This window comes from Corvus kubaryi, unplaced genomic scaffold (assembly GCF_017639235.1).
Source record: "Corvus kubaryi isolate FWS band 111438036 unplaced genomic scaffold, C.kubaryi_AGA036_p1.0 split3-73, whole genome shotgun sequence".
NCBI classification, from domain to species: domain Eukaryota; kingdom Metazoa; phylum Chordata; class Aves; order Passeriformes; family Corvidae; genus Corvus; species Corvus kubaryi.
In genome coordinates, this window is record NW_024582091.1 from 29,645,330 (window position 1) to 29,669,155 (window position 23,826).

Here is a 23,826-nt window from a genome sequence, read left to right on the forward strand (position 1 = left end):
TTCTTCTGCAATCCTGATGTTTCTTCTCCTGGTTGGTAATGAAAGAGTATAATCTGTCCACTCTTTGTCAAGGATCAAACACCTGTGCCTGAGCTTTTGAAGTTGTTCATAATATCTTCTAATTCATTTTCCATTTACACATACACAGCCTGAAGCACTGTCAGACCACTGAACACATGAGCAGGGGCTTTTCAGTCAGGGGAATTAAATCACAGACAACACCAGTGGGCAGCAGCAGCCGTGGCTGCGGTGGTACTCCCTGCTGTGTCCGTGCCTTAGCGACCATTGGCACTGGAAGCTGCTGGCACCAGCACTGCAGGGTGGGGAGGAAAAACCATCGTGGTATGGTTGGGAAGGGGTGCTGGGAGCTGCTGCTCTGTAAATTCAGGGGTGGATGGAGAGAAAGGAAGGGCAGGCAAGGCAGTGTCAGCTGCCTGCAGTGGGCGGGAAGCAAATCCCTGCAACACAGCCCCGAGATGCTGAGTGATGCTCTCCCTCGACACCCCAACAGGCCAGTTCCCAAAAAAGCCAGATGCCTGAGCAAAGCAGTAGCTTTTTCCACTCCCTTGGCCATTCCTCTGCAGGCACATGAGGCAGCAACACTCCACCATGGTGCACAAGCACAAGGTGACAATCTCCAAACCACAGCTTAGCAGATGCTAATGTGGGGAATCCAGCAGAGATTTTTATGATTAACACGCTGGTCTGGTACTTGATGAAAGAAAACTTGAGTATTGTGCTAGCTCTACAGAAGGAGAGAAAAAAATCCCAGGCCTTCTTGCAGAAGAACCTGTGGATCCAGGGAAATCATGCTGTATGTAAATGAAACTACAACTTTTTGGTTGAATTAGGTCCTTCAGGTACTAGTTAGGAACGTTTTTAAAGTCTGGGGTTTTTCCCCCACTTATTGTATAAGGAATGGATTTAGTTTTGTGCAGTTCCCCTAATCTCAATTCTGGAAGTGGGACAGCTGAGATGGGGTGGTAGGGGACTCAAGACAGGAGATGTAGTATCTCAGTTTTGTGATCAGATTGAAAAGCACTAATTTTTTTAGCAACTAATTTTTTAGCATTTTACTTACACAGACTTGTATGTGAATGCTGATTGGTGGAGACGCTGTTTAGTTCTTGTGGAAATTCTCATCCAGGGGTGTCAAGATGCTTTCCAAGGGAGCCTGTGTAATTTCCACTTGACATACACATACACTGAGACACTGAGAGGAGCTACTTGCCCAAAACTGTCCAGCTCAGCCCAAACAGAACAGCCAGCACCGCATTTGGGCATTTTGTGCCTATTTTCCAGGACATGGTGCCTCTGAAATATATTTCAGGCATGCCATAGATGCAAGGTTGACCTCTTCTTGGTTAGTTTGTGTCAAGAAGAAACAAATGCTTCACTAGGTACACTGAAACAATTCAAAGCATTCCAAAGTCAGATTTAGAGCATGTAAGTGCAGAGGTAATAAATTTCTTTTTATTTGAAGGTCAGCTTATGTAATAGATTTTTTTGCTTTAATTAGACAGAGACCATGTGGTGTTCTGTATTAATGTGCACATAAATAATTGTACTATGGTGGTGTGATATTTTTAGATATTCTTTCTGGACATCTGTGTGAAACCCTAGACCTAAGACACAGAAAATGTCACTACTGCTGCCTCAGACTGCTTCTCCATGAGAGCTCCTTTTATCCCCATTTTAATAATTGGAGACTGGCTTGCCACATAAATGGTTTGTTTCCAAATGTCCAAGGCAGGGCTCAGCTCTGATTTCTTGCCATGCTGCTCTCGTGGAACCCATCTATCACGGGGGAAGGCTTCTCCCTGTCCCTTTTCTCCTTGGGTAAGGACCCTGCCAGCTCCTCTGCGCTCCCCTGGCTCTGTGTTTTGGCATCTATCCAAGCCTCCTGTTCCCTGCTACACAGCATGAGGGACTTCTGTCAGCCTACCATAGATGACAATGGAGAAATGTTGGCTTAAGCACCACCAAAATGCAAATAATTCAAGTACTGTAGGGAATCCAGCTGCAAAGCAGGCTCTGTGTGTTTGTATACATCTGCGTGTGTGTGTGGCTTCTAGCCAACAAGTGATGTTCCAAAAGGACCTGTGTAACAAGGTCATGACAAGCAATCAAATGTGCTTGGAACACTCAATTCACTGCTTCCTCAATCACTCCACCCCAGGCTGGGGGAGAGAAGCAACAACTCATCTTTTTCCTCTGTATCCAGCCGAGCAGGCTGGGCTGCCTGCTGTGAGCGCCCAGCAGTGGAAGGTGACACTGGGGTTTCTTTGTCTTATGCTGCCCAACTCCCATCCTTTAGAAGAAGAAAAGTTCCTTGGAGAGACACAGTTGCTGCAAATCATGTCAGGAGTGCCCCACAACACGGTGTGCCCTCTTCAAAGGTTTGGGAAGGCTTTGCTCCAGTGTTGAACCGTGAACAGAGGGGCAAAGAGGCAGCTGGCAAATGGGGAGGGAAAAGCGTGTAAGTGCAGAAATGGCCCATCCAGCCTCCACAGCTCTTTGGATTTAGTGGTTTTTTGCTGGACATGTGCTTAAGTTCAGAATAACAGTGAAATTTCAGAGTGTTGTACTTCATTTTTGGGGGTCAAGTTGTTTGAAAGATGGAAAAAAATCATGTTAGCATCATCACCTACTAAACTCATTGAAGTTTTAACTCCCTTAATTGAGCAAGCAGCATCTGCCACCCTCAAGAGTCAGGGAAAGACTCTTACTTGTGAGTAAATGAAAGGTGTACACACAAAAAAAGGGAGCAGCAGCACTAAATGCAGCCAGCAGAGACCAGATCATCTCCCAGGCTTGGAATTATGGAGCAATGACGATTTACCCACTATGGAGGAAGCCCAGGTAAGGTCTGGGCATGCACAAATCTTTGGGTCCAATGGGAAGTACCCATGAGCACTGAGGGAGCTGCCTGATGTCATTGCGAGGCCACTCCTTATAATCTTTGTATAGCCACGGCACTGAGGATCCTGAAGACAGGAAGAAAGCAAATGTCACTGGCATCTTCAAGGAGGGAAAGGAAGAGGGCTGCAGGGAACCACAGGCTGGTCAGTCTCACCTTGATCCCTGGGAAGGGGATGGAACAAGTTATGCAGAAAACTGTTTCTGAACACATTAAAGACAAGAAAGTGATTGGGAGTAATCAGCATGGATTTATGAAGGGGAAAACGTATGACTGACTTGACAGACTTCTACAACAAAATCATTTGCTTGGTGGCGAAGGGGAGAGTGGGGGATGATAGCACCTTGAGCTTAGGGAGCTTTCCAGCACTGTCTCCTGTATCATCCTCACAGACAAGATGAATTATGGATCCTATTGCAGCTGTCGGTTAATTTATCTGGAAGCCTGTAACAGTGCAGTTGTTTCCATAGTTGGAAAAGAGACTCTATTTCTTTCCTGAACTGGATGTTCTTACTTTATCAAGGTCAAGGTCTTTGACTTACTCTTTTGCTTTGTAAAGTCACCACTTGCAATGTATGTTACAAACCAAGTTTGTTTAATTTGTGGAAATAGTTTGTTGCCAACTCCACATTGCACAAACCACCTATTGGGACTTCAGAAAACTGTAGAGTTTGCAAGTGTATTAGCCCTGCTGATTGATACATCACACAGTGTGGATTTCCCATGAGATAATTACTACAAATACTCCTTTTTTTTTTTTTTTATTTAAACAATTAAGAAAATTCCTCAGTTAAAACTGTTGATTTCTCTTTGGCAGGGGAAGTATTACTGCTTTGAACTCCAGAACTGCTGGAAAAAGTTTAATGCCCAAATGAAGCATCTAAAAGCCTAAGTCTCCTTTTGTTTATGCAGGCTGGGACCAGTGATGAGCCTTGAGAAGGTCAAGGCAAAGTCTAGCCAATGACTTAATTATTTTAAATTTTTTTTGATGATTAACTTTGTATTTATTCTTACACTCTCAATGTGTTTCAGAGTAAAACACTGCAAATACTTAGTGTTAAGCTGCCTGGTACCCCCATGTTGTTAACTGCTCTCTCAGCCATTTGGGGGTCACCTTTTGTGCTGACCTTTATAGCCACTGCAGCAGAACTTTGGGGAAGATTTGGGACATTTAAAAAATGCTAGCACTTTGAGAAGACAATTTTCTTTTAGGATTGGTGAAAGTCTATGTGTTTCCAGCTCTTCTCACCTCCAAGATATAAATGGATGTCTGAGCAGATCATCACTTTTGCTTAAGTGACTTGCAACATCCCTCATACTGGGCCAGCATGGGAAGGCTGGTGAACTGCCCCAGCGACCAGCTTTGCCTGTGCACGCAATGTGGGCTGGCCCAGTGCACGTAGCCACATGGAGAGTAAACCCAGGCTCTGAAGCTGCCACTGGCCAGGAGCAGGATATACTCACACACTGGCTTTCCACAGTGATAATTTATTTTTATGAATGAGGGTGAAGGAAAGGATGTTAGAAACAGATTGATTATAATAAGCTTTTAATTAAAATGTTCAAACCACAATTTAAACTAAAAATATCCCATTACTTATCCTCGCTATTTCCCGGGCACCAAGGCAGTGGGTGATAATGTAACTAATGATCTGATTGTCACTGGCTTGGATAATGAGGTGTGTCTGGGGGCTGATGGGATTATGCCATCAATCAAGGCCCTTTGCAGCGCTCCCTCCTCCAGCAGAGCTCCCACTGCACAGCTCCCTCCCAGCTGTGACCTTTATTGTCTCTCCCCAAAGTGATGAAATCCCCTCCAGGGTGCAGAAGTTGGGATGAAAACTGCTGAAGCACATGGTTATAGTGCTTCAGGGATGATTTTGCTGGGAGGTGGCTGTTTTGTGGCTTTAACCTGCCAATAAACCACTTATTGCAAAAGTTGCTGATCAAAGAAGGCTCCACGAACTGGGTCCTACCACCCCAACTCTGATGTAGAGGTCAAGCAGGTGTTGCCTATATTAACAGGAGGGTGACAGCTATCAACTTGCTGTGGCACACCTGAGCTTCCTGAGGAGAAAGCTCAGTTTGAAAACCCCGTGGGAGCTTTCAAGTAGCTCAGCTGAATGCAGACTTGGGTGGTTGTGCTCAAGGCATGACGGCCACCACAGTGCCTGAATGGGACTTTCAAGGACCAGAGTGGGGTGTGTCAGACTCCAGAGCCTGTCTCACATCCAGGGTATGTTTGCAGCAGGACAGAGGTCCTCAGCAGCCCATCCTGTCCTGCAGCAGGCTGCCCTGCAGGTCTGGACTTGCCCCAGGCACCAGCATTACTTTCAGACCACCTTAAAACAGAGCTTTTTGAACAGCTCAAGTGTCTCTGCATTGAGGGAAGACGGATCATCTCAAAGTTTGTGTCATCACTCACTCTGATCAGTCCTCTCCCTCCCTGTTTGCTGGATTGCCCCCAATTAACTTACAATAAATTAGGCATCATCTCATTTCACCATTACGAGATCAAAAATAGCAGAAGGTTAGGAAATGCATTGGTCCAGTAAGTCCTGTTGTCCACACACTGCCTGGCTCCTGGGAATGCATCTCAGCAGGGCTGCAAAGCTTGCGTCGGCTTCTTGAGAAACCAGGAAAATCCGGCTTCTGACTCAGCCCACACTGAAACACTGACCAGTTTTGGGGCTGGGAGCTGGCCCCTGACGCTCCCCCAAGGCAGAGCTCGGCCCTGGGAGCCGGGCTGGCAGCGAGCTGGCCCAGCACTGGGACAGGATATGGCTGGGGCCCCACCCCAATATAGCCTGACAGCAGTGGGGCTCTGAAACACCCTCCTTCAGCACCTCAAAGCTCAATACAACCCATTTGGCCTGGGAGGGGTTTCCACCTTCAGCATTACAATTTAGTCTCTCAGCAGGAGACTTTTTTTTTCTAAACCAGAACTAGACAATGGTTTCCTTTTGCCTTCCTTGAGGCAAACGCTTTCACAGGTACACAGACCATTAAATCAGTTTTCTGGTCTATTAATACCCAAAGGTTGCATTCTTCAGGGGAGCTGCCAAACTGCTCATCAAGGCGCCACAAAACATTAGCTGAACCTAATGTTCAACATTAGCTGAACCTAATGTTCAACAAACAGAGCAGTCTCCATGACTTGAAGCGTGCCTTTATCTCCACAAAATTCAGACCTTCGACACCAAGAAAAGGAGGAGAAAAGCAGCAGCTGCCCCTAAAGGGGGAGTAACTGAGACAAAGCATGAAAAGAAATATGCACATACTAAAATGTAATTAAATACCGTTCTTCATACTATCCACTTTCCCTTGCCATTTGGAAATTTTCCAAGTATACTGAACCCATTCATTTACAAAACAAACGACCCAGCATCGTTAGCACATCCTGCAGACTTAATTTACATAAGGAAGGCAATCTACTGCAGATTTACCTGCTGTAAATTGTGCTCATTCAAGATGCTGCGGTGTTATTTGCAGCATTATTGTTTAAGGCTTCATTTTTACCCACCTGTGGAGTCGTATTTTGTTTGTTGAATTAAAGGCAACAGAACATCCACTACTACCGTTGTCAGCAGTGCTTTAGTCGTGGTACTTTGAAACTAAACCTGACTTTGAGCAGCTGGTATTACAGCAGAACAGACCACTCAGGGAAGCTGGCGTGGATGTTGGGAAGATGTTTCATGATTCCTTTCTTGCCTCCAGCTTTGGTCACTTCTGTCACATGCCAGATACTGGACAAAAAAGAACCATGAAAAATTCACTTTTGTAACAAAATTTATTTCTGCTCTGTGGATACAAATCCCAAACATCAACAAACAAATTCCAGTGGAAAAATACCAGTCATTAACAATGAAAACTTTTATTATTATTTAATAAATAGAACTTTGGCATTCAAAATTCTAGCTGTAAACCCTACTTTAAAAAAAATTACAAAAAGAGGCAAGAACAACAAGCCTAAAGCTGAGCCAGCCAGTGGCTCCTTTACTTTTTACAATGAACACATTGTGATTAAGTCATGACAACTCTATTTACATATGAGGTATTCTGAGCAGTTCAAAAATTGAACCCAATTTACAAAACTACCAGTCTTCAGGGACTGATCCAGTACATATGTCAGCTGTGCTTTAAAAAGAGAGCTCCAGACACTCCTCCACACTGAACCAATGATATACTGTAATTAATATACACAGAAAGAACACATTATGATTTGTGTTTCCTGCTCACACATCATATTCAAAGAAGCTGCATACTACAACCAGCCTAACATTCAAAGTGTACACCTAGTACCTAGTTTCAGTACTTCTGTTTCTAGACATTATGCAAGAGTTCTTACTACAAAAGCTTATTAGCAAAGTAATGGCAAGTGAGAAGAAAACAAGGTGCAGTCATCAGCATCCTAACAACTTATCTGAAGTTCAAAGGGAATATACATTTACTTCAGGCTAAAAAGGCACAAAGGTATACTGCTGTGGAATTAATATTGCTAATGAGCTACCAGAATAAATCATCCCTTTAGATAACAACCACTGATCTGTTTGGAGTCTAAGAATGCAGATTAGTTCAGAAGATCTTTTCTCCACTCATAGCAGAACTCGTCATATCAATGAGAAGAGCACAATTATATTTCCAACTGCACCTGCATCACACCACTGAGAAGGACAAGGAAAACTGGAGCAAATCATGCCCTGGTGGAGAGACCGCAGTGTGCTGTCACTGCCCATGCTATGGCAGCAGGTCGTGGAGGAAAGAGTTTGCTTTCTTCCTTTCCCTGTGCTCCTACCCTTCCCAAGAAAAATGTCCAAAAAAATGTTTGAAACAAAAGACAGGTAGTGAGGGCAAAAGAAGGAAGGAAACCTTTTGAAGTGAAAAGGACGGAACTTCAGCTCTTGAATGACTTCACCACCCATCATCAGTTTCAAATGCTGGAGCCCGAGTGGGTGGTTACAGCAAATCTCCACAATTTCACACACCTGTCATACCACAAAGCTGCACAGCGGAGTTCAGCAACCTAAATCACATTTACATGACTGAGCTGCATTACTTCTATATAGTAAATACTTCTATATAGTGAATACATCATCTATAGCTTGTCTGAAGACGGTTACTTTCCATGTCTTTTTCAAAATACATTCTTAAATACAGTAGTTACTGTAAATATCTTCTAGAGGATCATATAAATTCAATCTGAAACTGTACAAAATGTTACTGTACAGTTTGCTGACAGCCAGAATGGTACAGTACCCATTCATCTGCAGCTGTTTTTCAGCCCTTGGGATTGTCTAATAGCTACAGCAAAAAGTTGTCATGACTAAATCGAAGCAATTCCAATGTTAACATTCGTTAATCACCTCTGTATTAAATATGCTGAATGAGACCACACACACTACATTTTAACCAATTAAACAGTCATGCATATCTTAGACAAAGCTTATTCCATTTAGAGGCATCTGTAAACTGATGCATATATAGTAATTGCTACCACTACAACAGGCCAAATTTTAAGAAATCAAAGCAAAATACTGTATCGCTGTGAATAGTCAATTGGTAGTCTGCATCTTTGGCTCATACATCCATCATTTACCTCCCTATTTTAAGTTGACTGAGGCAGATAAACTCAGGGGGTTTTAAAATCAAGTGCTTTCAAGTCAACATAAACATTACAGGTTCTGTAACAAAAACATTAGAACACAAGATTACAGCACTGCAATCAAAGTATTATGAATAAAATGGGATCTCCTCCCAGAGGGACTTTCAACTAATACTTGAAGAGCATAAAAGCTCTGAAGTGCTTTGCAAATATAAACTACTGATCTCAACTTTGCAGTACAGTATCACCATTTAGCAGGAGGGACAGTGGAGGCACACCAGCCAAGTGACAAGCTTAATAGTTCAAAGTGACTCAAAAGATCTCCTGCTCCCCTCTAATTGCTCTATTAAACTCCTTGTTATTTCTATCAAATGTAGAAAAATGTGGGTTTTGGTAATTTTTTATAGGTACAACACTGCCATCTAAGGAAGCAATAATGTGTAACTTGGGTGTTTCCTCTCTCCCTAATATTTTTTATTTATTATGTGAAATGCTATTGTTGAATTCTGATAGGAGACAGATGCCATAAACTGAAGACTACTTCACTGCAGGGACAAACCCAACCAACCACACCCAAGGAACAAGCTGAGGCCTTAGTCACAAAAGCCAGCACTGTCAAGAGGCACAGCAAACTGTGCAAGCCCATTGGTACAAAGATCCTTGTTTTCAGTTTTGCACTAGTATAAAAGTACACCTTCGATGCAGCAGGTGTGTATTAATATGGAATTAATATTGCTAATGAGCTACCGGAATGAATCATTCCTTCAGATAACAACCAGATAACTGTTTGCAGTCTAAGAATGGAGATTAGTTCAGATCTTTTCCCCACTCCTAGCAGAACATGTCCTACCAATGAGAAGAGCACAATTATACTTCCAAGTGCACCTGCATCACACCACTGAGACGCATAAGGAAAACTGGAGAAAATCATGCCCTGGTGGAGAGACAGCAGTGTGCCTACAGAAACAGCACAGAAATTTAAAATAAAATGGCCTCATTTTTTTTCCTCGAAGTAGACACGAGATAACATCACTTGAGATTTCATCTAGACACTGTTTTAGTGCTCACAGGAGCTGAACCAGTCAGATTAATCCATCTGATAACTCCCTGTAACAGTAATATAAATAGCAACACTACTGTTCACAAATTAGTCCAAGTCTAGTTTCAGAATAGAGAAAACTGTCAAATAAATAAATCCATACAGCTAAAAACAATTAAACCACTAAATTATAAAAACAACATGAACAGTAACTGTTAAACAATGAACAGAAAGCAAAACATCACCAAATCAGAAAACTGAAGATACTTTTGCCATAAAAATGTTACCTTAGAATTAACTTGGTTCGAATTGCTATGCTTTCCAAGAGATTTCTGCTGTTATCCCCACTCCAGATCAGATGACTGACTTGCACCTTAAGGCATCTGAAACCTTCTTGTAATACCATATGAGTAAGTGATGCATGTATTTTTCTTAACAGTGTAATTTAAAAGTGGTTTTGCTCTTCGCAAGTTTTTGTTTCCTTCAGTTAAATACAATTTTCCACCATGCATAACTGTGCAGCTAACTTGCAGTGATGTTCCAGGAAATGTCATCTGTCCCATGGGAGCTAAACAGCACTGCCAAGTGACACTCACTGAATAAGCTGTGAAACATGAGGTTACTATTTTATGTAATTACTTCCTACAAAAATGGAGAAATCAAGAATTCCCCAACAATGTGGAAAATTTTTCAGTCCTCAGATAACCAAGTACTTTATACTGCTAACTGGAAACATTCTGTTTTGAGCCTTAATTTTGCCAAGGGTCAAACACCCTTTTTGCAGCTGTGGTAAAAATGGCTGAGGTGGTGCACAATCTTACCAGAGGCCTTCAGGAACAGAACACAGACCAGCAACATTTTGAAATGGAAAAGACCTAAGGGGAAAAATAAGTACAAATGCTAAAATACAGTTGTTGGTTGTTTTGGTTTTTTTTTCTTGCAGCCATGGAGTATGCTGCAGTTTTATGCCTTAGAGCTTCTCTGGGTTTGTCACAGACTTTGTACTATTGAAATTCCTTAGAGCAACATGAGGGTGTTTCAAATAATCTACATTTTAGGGACTTGTTTGCATAAAGGAGTTAAACTTGGTGTTTTTCTGCTACTGGACAAAAAAGGTAGACATCGATTACTAAAAACATTTTTCTTATATGCTAATTTTTGACAATTAGGACAGAAAGTACTTTTTGAGTGCTTCAAGATTGTTCCAATTGCAATTCTTAGAGTGAAGTGCAGTGGCAGAAGCCTCGGGCTTCACCATGTACAGCTATGGGTTCTTTGACCCTCTCCCTTAAGATCTGAACACAGATAATGCCACACAAACCCTTGATGAAGGAAAGGACTGAGCATTGTAGCAGCATGGCTGTTTTGAAGCTCTGATTCCAAAAACTAGGCGAAGTAATAAGATGAGCCCAAATGAAGGAAACAGAGTGTCCAACTGAATCATTCTTCACAGCTTGTTCCTACATTCAGTAGTTTGGAGAAAGGTTTCTTGCAGTTTGTACCACTGTTCACACAATGACTGCCCCCTGCACACCAGACTCCCGAGATCAATCACACACAGCCCTCAGAGATGCGTGTCTGGTGCTATTTGCAGCCTTCCCATATGGCTCCTTAATGGAAATGCAAAGACCTGTGACACAGCAGGACTCAGTAAGTCATTTGCTACTAGCTGGAGTGTTGTCATTGAGTGATGCAGTTGTCCCCCATGTCCTGAGCGTAACGGTCCGACATTATAGTCCTTAACTCATCAATATCCTTCCGCAGCTGACAAACGTCCAAGAGTTTCTTCGAAAGGGTCTCTGTGCTGTGGTAATTTTCACTCTCTTCAGATGAACAGCTCAGTGCTACGAAAAACAACACCCAAGGTTAAAGCTCCAGCAGCTGTGTCCTGTGAATACTGCAACTAGTCACCACTTGGAAATAAGCAGCAGGTCATTTTAACTACAGCATGCTTCAGTGTGATTAAAAGCCTACAAAATGTAGGCTGTGAACCTAATTCAGAGCCCATCAGTGTTTCTCTGAAAGACATGCTTTTCTGTTTGCACCAAGAGCTAGACTTGCTGAAGTCTGAGGAATCAGAGCACCAGTGGAAAATAATGGATAGAGCAACCATTTTCTAGAGACTTTGGGTGCTGCTGTAGTCAACCAGAAAAGAGGGCTAGCAGGTGTATAGCAGCTCTTGCTGCACAAGCACTGAACTTTACCTTTCTACCTTGTGATGGTTCAGTTCAGCAACCTGTCCACCTGATGAATTCTAATTAACATTCAGAAAACATTAGAATATGATACATTCAGGTCAAAACCAGCTTGTTAGAAGGAAAGGCCTAACAGAAACTTTGTCTGACTGGTTTTAGGGCATGCTTCTCATTTCCTGGTTAAATTTAACAGCCTAGTAAATGCTGAAGACTAGATGAACAGCACTAAAGATGAAGTTATCAGGCAGAAGGCTTATTTAAAACACCTGGACACCCCCACTCCCAAACCAGACATATACATATTCAAACAGTAGATGGATATTGCTATCACTTGACCCCAAGGGCTTTAAAACAAAAGCACAAGATGTGTTTAGCATCTCTTAACCCTCACAGCAGCTGCAGTGTGTCTCAGGAGGGACAGACACCTGGCTGCACACCTTTCTTTTCTAGAGCAGTAAACATATCCATGATTGGGTGCACACGAAGAGCCAGCTACCTGCTCTCCTGACTTGGCAAGGCCCTGTGTAGTCACATGCAATTAGTGGCCCAGAGGCACAGGAGCCCAGCTTTTCCCAGGAGCTCCATGAGTTCATGCACTACTGCTCCATCTGCATAGCAAGGGGACACAAGCTTGTCCAGCTGGCAAGTCCAAGCGTCACGTTAGCTAAACTGTTATTCCTTTGTGTCAAAACATTTATTAAACAGTGGAAAGCCAACACCACTTACATCTGATTCCCAGCAGTAAGGAAAGGTTAGGCTCCTTGCCCTGAGCTCTCTGGGTAAGAATACTGCACAGTGCTTTCAAGTCAAACAAGCAATGGGACATTTCCTTGAACAACTGGTCTGCTACAGGCATCTTCTCAGACACCGGCTGCCTGGACTGCTCCACCAGCCGCATCTGCTCCTTCAGGCAGGCATTCTCTTCCATCAGTCTTTGGTTCTTTGTGAAAAGCAAATAGAAAAAATGGTAAAGTCAGTCTGCAGCATTCACTGTAGCAGAAAGTTTCAAACCACAAATAGTACAATTCAAAATGATTAATTTCCAAACATATAATCGGTATTTCTGTACTCCTCCAAAGAACAGCATACAGACAGCTTTTACATGGCTATTTCATGTTACCATTACTTAGCCATCTTCACCCTTTAAGTTCTCACTTCTTGAGGTAGCGGTGGTATGCATTATATATCTCTATGGGAGCCAGGACAGTCAAGTATGTAATTAAGCTCATAAAGCCCTACCAAGGGATCTTCTAATCATTCTGTAAGGTTCTTCCTGGCTTTGGTGTGGTCAGGGATTGGGTTACTGGTGCTATTTTACTTACTTCAGAGAGAGTTTTATTCAATTGCTCTATATGTCTGTCTTTTTCCTCAAGCTCATTTGTCATCTTCTGAATTATCAGCTTTTCTTGTGAAAGCTTCTCTTGCATAGACTGAAATGAATGAAAACACAGGTTAATGATCTTAAATAACAACAAATAAAGAAACCACTAAAATATGGAATCACCCGCTGTCAATTCCCCAGTTTTCAACCACAGAGTCCAAACTGAGAAATCATGAGATACTGCCAAAATGGAACTTTCAGAGTGAATGCAGCATGACCACAGGTGTCTTTACTCTTGAAAGTACTCATATTTATTCCACTACTTGGCTTTTAAATCTGTAGATAAGTCTTTCCAGGTCATCTGGAAAAATTCAGAAAGAGGAATATTCAAGCCATCTTATCTGAATACTAACAATGAATAGAGACTATATAAACTCCTGATGCTTTCAGAGAGATCTCTTCAGCTGCGACTTGCCACCTGTAAGATTTACCAGTGCTGACGAGAAGGCAGGGAGTAATGAGAGGCAAGGCAAGGCCAACACTAAATGAAGTTTTTAAAGGCCTGGCTGGTCACAGGAGGTGTTGCATTGACAAAATTTCCCTGCACATTCCGCTTGACACCACATAAGCAGTGGAGAGTCAGTACTCTGTCATACTCTTTGCAAAACTGGAAAACAATGGTGATAACAGTTACAGACTTAATATGGACTAAAAAACCCTCAACACTTTCTTTTCATGTCAGCATTAAGAATGAGCAGACAGAACCCAGAAATGACTACTTGTTTTTAAAACCATTTTCATACACTTGACCTGCTGCTCTTTTCACCCACAGCATGTCCCTCAAAAGGAAGTGCTGAAGTAATGTGTATCCTAAAGATAAGCTCTTTGAGAAAGCACAGCTACACACGCCAGTGGGGGGAAGGAGGCAAAGGAAACCCCGGGTCAGGAGAGGGAAGGAAATAACTGCTTCAGGCATTTCCTTTACGTGCTTGCAGATGAGCAGAACCTGTAGTGGTGTTGAATCATTGCTTTTTAGAAACATTATCTACTGAGAAAAACAGCCATCACTAGGTTAGACTGAAGGTCCTTCTAGCTTCATCTGTGGCATACAGATGTCATACTTAAGAAGCATGAAGTGAACAGGGCAATGCAGTTGCCCAAAACACCCTCCCAGCTTCCAAATATCTTCCAATTTTAACAGTCTTTGATGAAGATCAAGTTCAGGGACACCCAGAGCCCCAGCTGCGATAGATGCATTAGTACAACCACTTACACGTTTCATGTTCCCATCAACAACAGACAAAAAAAGTTTGACTGTGCAGCCTTCTGGAGGGTAGGAGGTGGTAGGGAAGACAGGGTGAGAACTATTAACCTTCCCCAGTGTATTTGCAGAACTACATCTGCCATTAAATTTGCAGGACTCTGCAAACTAAGCAAAAAACAACTTTTAGAATATTCTAAGCAATGTGCACATGTTCAGCTCAAGAACTGAGCTCCATGTACTGGGAACTACTAGAAGTAGAAATCAGTGTTTATTTTTAAGAGATACACCTAAGATCTTTCATTCTCTGTTACCCTCATCATAAAGCTCAGAAAAAGCACATGTGCTTAACAGCTTGGCTGAACCTATAGTGCTAGGATTTCCACGTTCCTCATGGTGCTATGAATTCTCCGTACTTCACCCTTAATTTCTCCATATGCTTTCCAAAGTTACAACTTGGTGGCAATATTCCCAGCCTGGCACAGTTGGGGGTTTATTGTGACTGACAAGATTGACAGATGTACTTCGGGTAACATAGGCATTGTACAATCTGACTTACTTCTACTCTCTTTTTTGGTAGTAGTTTTGTGATATTTAAATTAATCATGTAAATACGAATTTCTTTTTTAAAACACCTCTGCCATCTACAATTTTTCCCTTTCTAAAGATGCACTATATGTGCAGAACAGCATCTTGTCAAGACCAACCATAATTTTAATCCCTCTCACTCGGAACAACAAATCAATGAAGAAAAACCATACAAGGAAGATCAAAATATTTTCACCATGATTATGAGCAAATAGAAACTAATACTTCTTTATACAACTGCTGTCTGAAACAGAATTTGTTTTCAGCTTGCAAGTTAAAAAGAGTGAACTGAAATACATTCTCAAACATAAGTTTACAATGTGGCAGAAGACAGGGAATAAAATGAGATCATCTTAGCTGAAGATAAATTGCACCTCTGTGCTGATAAGGGATTTCAATTTCTAATGAACTAATTTTCAATGATTCCCAAGTCACAAGTATGGAAGGCCAAGGAGATCAAGGATACAAAGAAGCTGCTATAATCTACAAGTAATTTGAGGGCTGACACCATTTCCAAATCTTATTTTCTGTCCTTATATAAAATACCTCAAGAGGAAAAGTAAGAGAAAGTCCTGGAGAACAGAACAGTACCCTGTTCACAGACAGTCACAACTATTCAGCATTTCCCAATCCAGCTCCCTAAAGTCATGTCAGGCTAAACACACAAAACACTGAAGATCACTAGTCTCAAGATAAAGGTGTTGGTGAGAAAAAGACCAGAAAGTTTAGGAAATGGGAAAAGATTTAGGTTGATGATAATACATTTAGCAAGTTGCGTGTACTTCTGATAAGCACAACATATATATGGAGTACATCTGTAAATAATCTTAACAAAAAGGGACAGAGAACCTCAGAAAGGTTATGAAGTTCAAGCTGAATTTCTTTTTAACTATGTAACACCTGAAACAACATTTGCCTGTGTCACAATTTTTGCATATACCAGTCTGCTCCACTTCAGTTTGATAAAATTAGTCTTCTCAAACCTTGAGAAGCTTAAATGATTCCATTTCCTTTTCAGTTAACAGACATACATCATGTTGCAACTTTAATTCTCCTACTGCTTCTCTACGAATACACTTCATACACTGCAATCTAATCAAACAAATACATGGCTGTTGACAGGAATCAGGCCTCCTATTTACTGTGGCAGAGAAAGGAAGCAATTTAACGGTGGAAGACAACTTTTAATAGGCAAATGACATTCTAGAAGAGGAATGTGGAAACTAGAGTTTGGCTTCAAGATTTGCTGAAAGCAGATGTTTGGGCTTTTTTAAATGCTCAGCTTTTTCTATGGCAAGTAATACTTTCTCCCTAAAAGCTAGATAATGTTTCTTTTTCTCCACAACAAACAGTGGTCAATGAGTAACTTAACACTCTGTTAATCAGATCTAGAAAGCTGCAGCTGACTCCTTACTGACAACCTCTGCTGTCTAGAAAAATCTCTGGCTCCAAGCTAGGTGCCCAAGATCCACGAAGACAGTTAAGGTATCTAAGTGTCAGAAACCAGTTGAACAGGGTTCAATTTGCCTAAATGATGTCAAATGGGAAGTGGGATGATTTAGAAAGGCACCTGTCTTTTCTAACAAACTGAACAATGAAGCCCCTAAGCAACATCGCTTTTGTACTTTGGATGATACACTAGACCAGCAGAATAGCAACAGTTTTTCACTTTTTGATGAGTATCAGTTAAGTGCTAAACCACAAAAACACAATGACTACACTAAGAGCCTGCAAGAGAACATGGGTCGACTACCATCCATAAGACTTAAGTTTTTGGAATTTCTCCCTTTGACTCCTATTCAGAGAGATAAAAAAAATAAAACTCAACTTTAGCAATATTATTCTTATGAACTAAAAATGCACACAGTAAACAAGAGAATATACACTTTTCCTTACCTGCATGTCCAAAATCAGTCCAGTTATCTGATTTTGTTGATTGTCTATGACCTAGAATATAAAATAATTTAGAAGGCTTGAATCTCTTCAGATCCTTGTCTAAAAATCAGCCTACGTGTAGTCATAGATTTTAAATAGCATCTTTAAAAACACAAATGACAAGACAGTTCAATTGTTCAACTAACACAAAATTCATGCAAAATAAATGTACTGAACAGAGACAGACAGGTATTGAAAAGTCATCTGAATTAGCAACAAATATGTAATTCTTCAGTGAGATATTTATTTCTAAAGTGAAAAAAAAAGAAAGAAGTGCAGGATTTAAGATTAAAGATGCCATCAGCAGATTATCTGCAGACTAACCTTACTAGCTTTCTCATTCTTCTCTTTGAGACATTCATTCTCACTCTGAAGCTGTTTTGTGTCCAACATAGGAAGCCGGATACCATCTTCCAGGCATTTTTCTACTTTCTGTTGTAAACTGCCATTCAACATGAAAGAAAGATTAAGTGGGCTAATACAAACCAGAGGGTTGTGTGTTCTAGGGAAAAATTAGAAACTTGAGCCATCTTCCAACCAGAACTGTAAAACTACACTTAGGAGAATCCAGTCTTATCAATGAGCATGTAATTCATGCACCAACAGTGCACGAATGATGCAAAAATTCTGAACTACTCAAGTTGCCATGGCCCTGACAAGGACAGATTCATGCAGATGAATGCAGGTTTTATGCACTATATTCTGTGCTGGGTCTCCCAAAAAGCACAGCTCCAGCATAAGAGGCATCTGTGAACCTTCAAAGCTTTGGGAGCTTTTAAATCAGATTGTCTCACCGGGGCACATACAACTCGAAGCGGAGTCCAGAATCAGAGGCTGTGCCCAGTGCTGGTGTCCTCACCCGTCATGCCCTTTGTGACTTGTAAGGGCACAAGGCCATTCCTGCCAGGAATGCACCCACAGGAGGGCATGGCCTTCAGACCCTTCATTGCTCAACTCAAGCTCATATGTGTAGCTACAGCCTCTGTCAGCTCACCTTCTCTCAGAAAGGAAATACATTTTATTAGTGCTAATCTTGCTGTCTAATTTAGAAACCAGAGGTCACCCCAAATATCTGTAGGCTTTCAAAAAAGACAGAATGATCCCCCTCCAGATTATGAGAGCACGAACGCCTTCCATTGGTAAGATGGAAAAAATGTGTCAACAATTTGGCTGGCAAGGTGTCCCAGCCAGCTCGCCTTTCATCATGGAAACCCTTCAGACTCCTGTGGCATGCAGCTTTACCCAATGGAGGGGCAACCAACTGCAGGAACATCGACACATACTCAAAAGTGATTCTCTCCTGCTTCCCTCGTCCCTTTAAATAAAAAAATTGTTTAAGTAGCCCCCCTGATCTAAAATGGAACATAGTAACAAAGTCTCCATGCCTTACCTGGATAGTCTTGGATATCTTTCCCATTTGTTTTTTCATACTTAGGCAAGTTCAATGACAACATACTAACTACAGCTAAATCTCCTTGTAAATACCTGTACCCTCGATGAAAAGATAAGAAACAGCTGGAATTTCTTGAAATCTTTGACCCTTCCCTCATATACCCATCAGCCAATATCCAGGGAGTTTTTCCACAGTTCATGACAGGATCAGTTATAGCCTTACTGACAGCTTCTATATAACATCCTTTTGCTACACAGGTTTATTCCATCTTCTATGTGCCAGCAGGCTATGATGCCATTGCTGGCGTGTCCCACATCCTTAAAGACAGATAGCAAAGAATGCCCTGAGGTAACTTCTCTGTGGTATGAATTACAACTTGCCACACAGCAAATTGTAAAACCCTTGCCATGAAAAATCATTAGCCTTGTAATAGATTAAGATTGTAAATAGCATTAGGTCTTGACATCAGGTGGGGAAGCACACCCATTCCAGGGCACAGCCTGAGCTGCTGTTCATACCTCTGCACTGTTGTGACCAGCTCTTTTTCTTTTTTCTTCTGAGCCACCAGCTGTAATTCTCTCTCTCTGCACTGTGACCGGGCCTCTCCGAGCTTCTTTTCCAACTCAGCCATGGTTTCTTGAAGTTGCTTGTTCTTCTCTTCTAGAATTTGCAGCTAACACAAGGTTACATTAGTCAGACACAGTGTCACACCAGCAGAAGGCCTTGTGGCAGACCACAGCCTTGCAGTGACCTGCTGCATAGTTTCACACCCACGTTGCTTATCTGACCGTGAGAAATCCTAATACCTACAGCTTTCTAAAAGATTGAAATACTTCTCTTCCTAAATGTAAAGGTGAAAAAAAAAGAGATTTTGAAACAGTAAAAGACTTGAGAACAGGCATTAAGGAGCTTACTTAAATTTTTAAAATGTAAAACAAACCCCCTTTACCTTACCTGTTTAGTCTGCCCTTCTATATCATCCAGCGTTGGAAGGTCAGCCAGGTATTTTTCTAAGGTTTCAATTCGTCTTTGTTTTTCTTTGTTTTGCTCAGACTCTTTCTGGCATTTCTTTTTCAGGCTATTAATATATCGGTCTCTAGTTTTAAGCTAGAAGAAAGAAAGAGTACATGCTTTAGGATAACAGTAAAAAATAAACCTGCTTTGGAAGCAGAGGCTGTTGACTCTCCAAGAATTGTACTCTCACCTGCATGAAAGGGTTGGCTAAGAGCAGAAAACAAACCCAAAAATTATTAATCCCAACAGCTTCAAGTTACAGGCCCACATGTGATCTCAAACTACAGCTGCTTCACCTCTGCCCAGAACCATCTATGTGCCTTATGAACTGAAAACACGAACAGTTCAACATTTAAAATACTGTTAATTCTTTCACCCACTGAGATGTTCATGTGCAACAAACAATCAGGATATATTTTAGTTCCTCTGGACTAGGAAAACAACTTAAAACACAAGGACCAAGAACTTAACCTACCAAAAATGGAAGCCAAAACCCTGACTTTGATGCAGTCTGACAATCACATCAGAAGGCATCAGAATAGCTGCTTTCTTAAATACCTTTTCTACAGGCACCTTGATTTTCCATAAGTCTGGAAAACACTTTTTGTCCTATGTTACCTTTGTTCATATTCCTGATCCTTCTTTTGCTTTATTACCTAGGTCAAAAAAGTGGAAAGAAAGGCAGGAAAAAAAGAGTATTTTCCACTGTCCCTCCCTGCCCTCTCTCTCCTTGAGAGCTTTTTGTTCAGTGAACAGAATGGACAGGTTAACAGGCAAATCAAGACTGTGCAGTGAATTGGGACCTACAGACCACTCTGCTGGCACAAGTACTGCTGCACAGGTCCTCACCACTGCCACTGCCTGCCAGTTCCCACACAGTGAGGAACACAGGCAGGAAAAGCTCAGACAGGAGGAAGCAGCAGTATCCAATTTCTGCCCTTCCTGCCTCAGTGAAAAGCATATTGAGTGTTCACAGGAAATGGTAAGGGAGAATTTTGAGATGAATTCTGCATTGTTCTTTGTCTTCCCACCTGACACCTCATGGTATCATATTGCTTGTATTCCTTTAACCTGATTTAATATAATTTAAGCCCAGTAATTAAAGAAGATGAGGGTAACAGTGACAATGCATCTCTAAAACATTTATTAGGAACCCCTTGGTCAATGGCACATTCCTGCTTGCAATAAAGGAAGGCTGTGAGTACATTCAAAACTACCCCTGGGAATTGCTTCGGCCTGGAAAGAAACCCTTTGTCAAAACAGTTCCAAGAACACAGCTGTCTTTTTCTCAGACTAAAGTCCACTCTGCACATCCTAAGAAAACTACAAGAGAAGCACTCCTGCAAAATAGGCATATACAGGCTGGTAAGTGCATCTCAAAGCTTGAGCACCACATTTACAAACCATGCTAAAAATAAAGATTTAAATTTCACAATCTGTGTTTTTCAATGATGTTTTATTTACTCTAATAAACACTTCAAGCTACAAGAATGAGTGGCTCTTCTATTTCCAAAAGCTTAACTGATATCTGGTTAAAACTGTTACCATGATTACCATTTTACCTAGTTTCACTTTTTAGGCTATATTCTCTACAAGTCCAGATTTATCCATTAACAACACCTGAAATCATTAATCCTCTTTTTCTATCACAGATAGTTTAGCTACCTTTTGAAAATAACTCAGACACCCACATACCAAGTTGCTTTCTAGCAAACATAACATATGCTGCTGTAACAGTGACAAAAAGAAATGTGGAACAGAAAGACACTTACTTTCTCCTCCATCTTCTTTTTCTCCTCACTAGATTTGTTTGAAAGTTGTTTCACAATTTCACTGAGTTGTAATTCCTTGTTCTCAGCTGCTGCGATCTTTCGCTCAAGCTCCTCGAGGTGGGATGCTGATCTTTCTGAAATGTGAGGTTGCAGTGGTGTGCTCTCATACTGTGGTTGCTTATGAAAAGAAATAAAATAATCACACAAATGAACACACACTGGACGCTTGAACTGCAGAGCAGAAAACAGTCCTGCATTGTTTTTGCTGTCAGGAAGGGTGGGGTTTGATTTTTTAAACGTTAAAATACATGGCAACAGCATGTCTTTCAGGAATCTGGAGCAAAAAGACAAAGGAGATGGACACCTTTACACTCATAACAAATGCATAAGAACATTGTGTGGCCACTTTCCCTCTCAGGTTTATGGAAGATGTGATTTTTCTCCTAAAATAAATCCCTATAAATGCAGATAAAAAGCATTTTCAAAACAAATCACTGCCACTGCATTATCATACCACTTCCTGGGAAGAAACACACAAGAAAATGCTTATGAATATATTGTAGTACGAGATGCTTCAATCTCAAGACCCTCCTAAAGCAGAATATCAGTACTAGTCAAACCTTAGAGCTATCACTCCTGGGGTGAGAATGGTGCAGGAACAATCCTGAGACTAGAGCTACAGTCAGAAGGCAGGTCTCCTATCTTTTGTTCTGTATACCAAAACTCCCATCTCCACTGCTCAGAGACAGACAAGCACAAAATGGAAGTCGGTTGCATGTGGGATGAAAAATGAGATGCATCCCATTAGGCTTTCAGTTTCAATATTCTTTTAATAACATAAATTGGTTACCTTTAAAAATACTATCTGTATTCTTCTTTAACTAGTGACATTCCTTCAGCAAAGTATTTAGAGATTAAAACTGTCATTAGATTTCCTTTTATAAATTTGTCTTACAGAAGGCACACAAATCAAGCAGAAACCCAAATACCTTTCAAACTTTCAAGTCTCTTTAAATTACGGAAGAGGAATGCACCTGCTGCTTTATTTGAAGCATAACATACTAAGATGTGCACTAAAAGTTCAGTTTCTGTGATATTGTTTCTTTTGTTTGTTTGTTTGTCTGGGCTTTTTGTTTGCCTCTTCTCCCCTGCCCCCCCAAAAAATAAGAATTCTTAATCTAGACAGATTTTGAAGTATTTTGTATAAGAAGATCTGGAAGCATCAAAAGCCACATTCCTAGATGTCTCAAAAAGTCTCTGTATACCTAAGTTCACAGTGAGGCTCCACTTGAATTCCTCTGCTGACACACAAACCACATTCTCACCTGATGTACAGCTGTGTTATTCCAAGTACACAAATAATGTCATGCTGAAGTACCCTAGCTGAGATCCTAGTGCAGTGTTTGTGACAGAAAAAGATAACATAATAAAAGAGGGACAGAAAAGCTATTTCTCGCTGCATATCTGCCTTTCACACTCTCTAGCTGCATCGCCTTTTAGATATGCCAAGGCCTGGAGATGGAATTTGCGTGCTATAAGCAGCCACAGCCCTCATACTGATCTGCATTTCTTGGCGAACCTTTGCTATGTCATCCTTATGCTACTTGATACCTGTGCTAGTTAGATGAAAATTAGGCCAAGTATACTCAAAATACCACCAGACATTCCCTTTGTGTTCCCTAGGAGCACTAGTCCATATCCTTTCCAGGTTTCTTGTCAAGAGGTATTCCACCAGTCTGTCTGCCTTCTCACATCTCCTCCATCTATTTTATCCATAAAGTCTAACCATCCTTTGGGCAGTACCTCCTCCACTTCAGAAAACCTCTCATTAGTTATTTTCAGACACTCTCCTATCAAACTATTTTCTCTCCTACTATCTCCCTGCAGGACTACCATACATGCATGCTATTAAACCCTTACTCTTGCAGGGTCACAATCCCTCACTGCTATCTCATTTTTATCAGACTTCAAATTGAGTATGTACAAAATTTTAATGTAACTTCAGATTTCTGCAAATATAAGGTAAACTACAACACTTAGAGGGTATTCTCTGTACAATTCACAGCTATGCAATTACACAGCCATCAACAGTCACAAAAGCTCTACACTTTGGCCTGCAGAAAATTGTGAGCATGCTTCTAGGTGCCATTTACTGGGCAGTGGAAAGCTTTGCAGAAATGAAAGTAGTCATCCTACCTGTAAGTTAGTCATGTATGGTTCTTCGCAGTTCACAAGATGGCTCAGTCTTGCATGTTGAGCTCGTATTTCATTCTCCCTTATCTTCTGATGTAAATTGTTAATTTGCTGATTTTGCCTGTAATACACAAATTTAATTTGGAAAAAAAAAAAAAAAAAGGAATGGAAGAGAGATTAGAAAAACACAGATCTTAAGACTTATACTGAAGAATACATTAACAATGGTATCCAGCTATCCTGGATCCACACTAGCTGTGGGCTTTTTCCCACTGCAGCCAGACTGCAGCTGTAGAAATATGATTTGAAAACTCTATCAATTTTGTGGGGGTTGAGGGAGGCTTCTGTTGCCATTTGCTGCTAGGGTTGGAAGTCTAAGCACAGAAAAGAATACAGAAAGCAGAACAAAACCAAACAAAAATGGCACCTTCATTTTACTTGGACTTGTCCTGCTTGGCTCCTCTCTTTACCAGAGCTGACTTCTGACAAAAGTTGAAGAGATTTACAAATTAAGGGGAACAGAAAGAACTTAAGAAGAAAAGGCCACTATATAAGACAGTCACCACAGCTTTCCTGCAAGGTCTCGCTTTTTG

At 41.2% G+C, this 23,826-nt stretch overlaps 1 protein-coding gene across 2 annotated transcripts in view; it reads right to left on the reverse strand.

Annotated features, from left to right (window-relative positions):
* Positions 1 to 6,691: 6,691 nt before the first annotated feature.
* CEP85L (centrosomal protein 85 like) overlaps positions 6,692 to 23,826 on the reverse strand; it is a 137,666-nt gene continuing 120,531 nt past the window's right edge. For both annotated transcript variants that reach the window (XM_042016109.1, XM_042016108.1), the window contains exons 5-13: positions 23,237 to 23,354; positions 21,041 to 21,217; positions 19,209 to 19,361; positions 18,773 to 18,927; positions 17,186 to 17,303; positions 16,823 to 16,873; positions 13,079 to 13,186; positions 12,483 to 12,696; positions 6,692 to 11,405 (exon numbers count right to left, since the gene is read on the reverse strand). In XM_042016109.1, the coding sequence (XP_041872043.1) occupies positions 11,242 to 11,405; positions 12,483 to 12,696; positions 13,079 to 13,186; positions 16,823 to 16,873; positions 17,186 to 17,303; positions 18,773 to 18,927; positions 19,209 to 19,361; positions 21,041 to 21,217; positions 23,237 to 23,354 (1,258 nt within the window). In that variant the 3' untranslated portion in view covers positions 6,692 to 11,241. The remainder of the gene's footprint in view (positions 11,406 to 12,482; positions 12,697 to 13,078; positions 13,187 to 16,822; positions 16,874 to 17,185; positions 17,304 to 18,772; positions 18,928 to 19,208; positions 19,362 to 21,040; positions 21,218 to 23,236; positions 23,355 to 23,826) is intronic.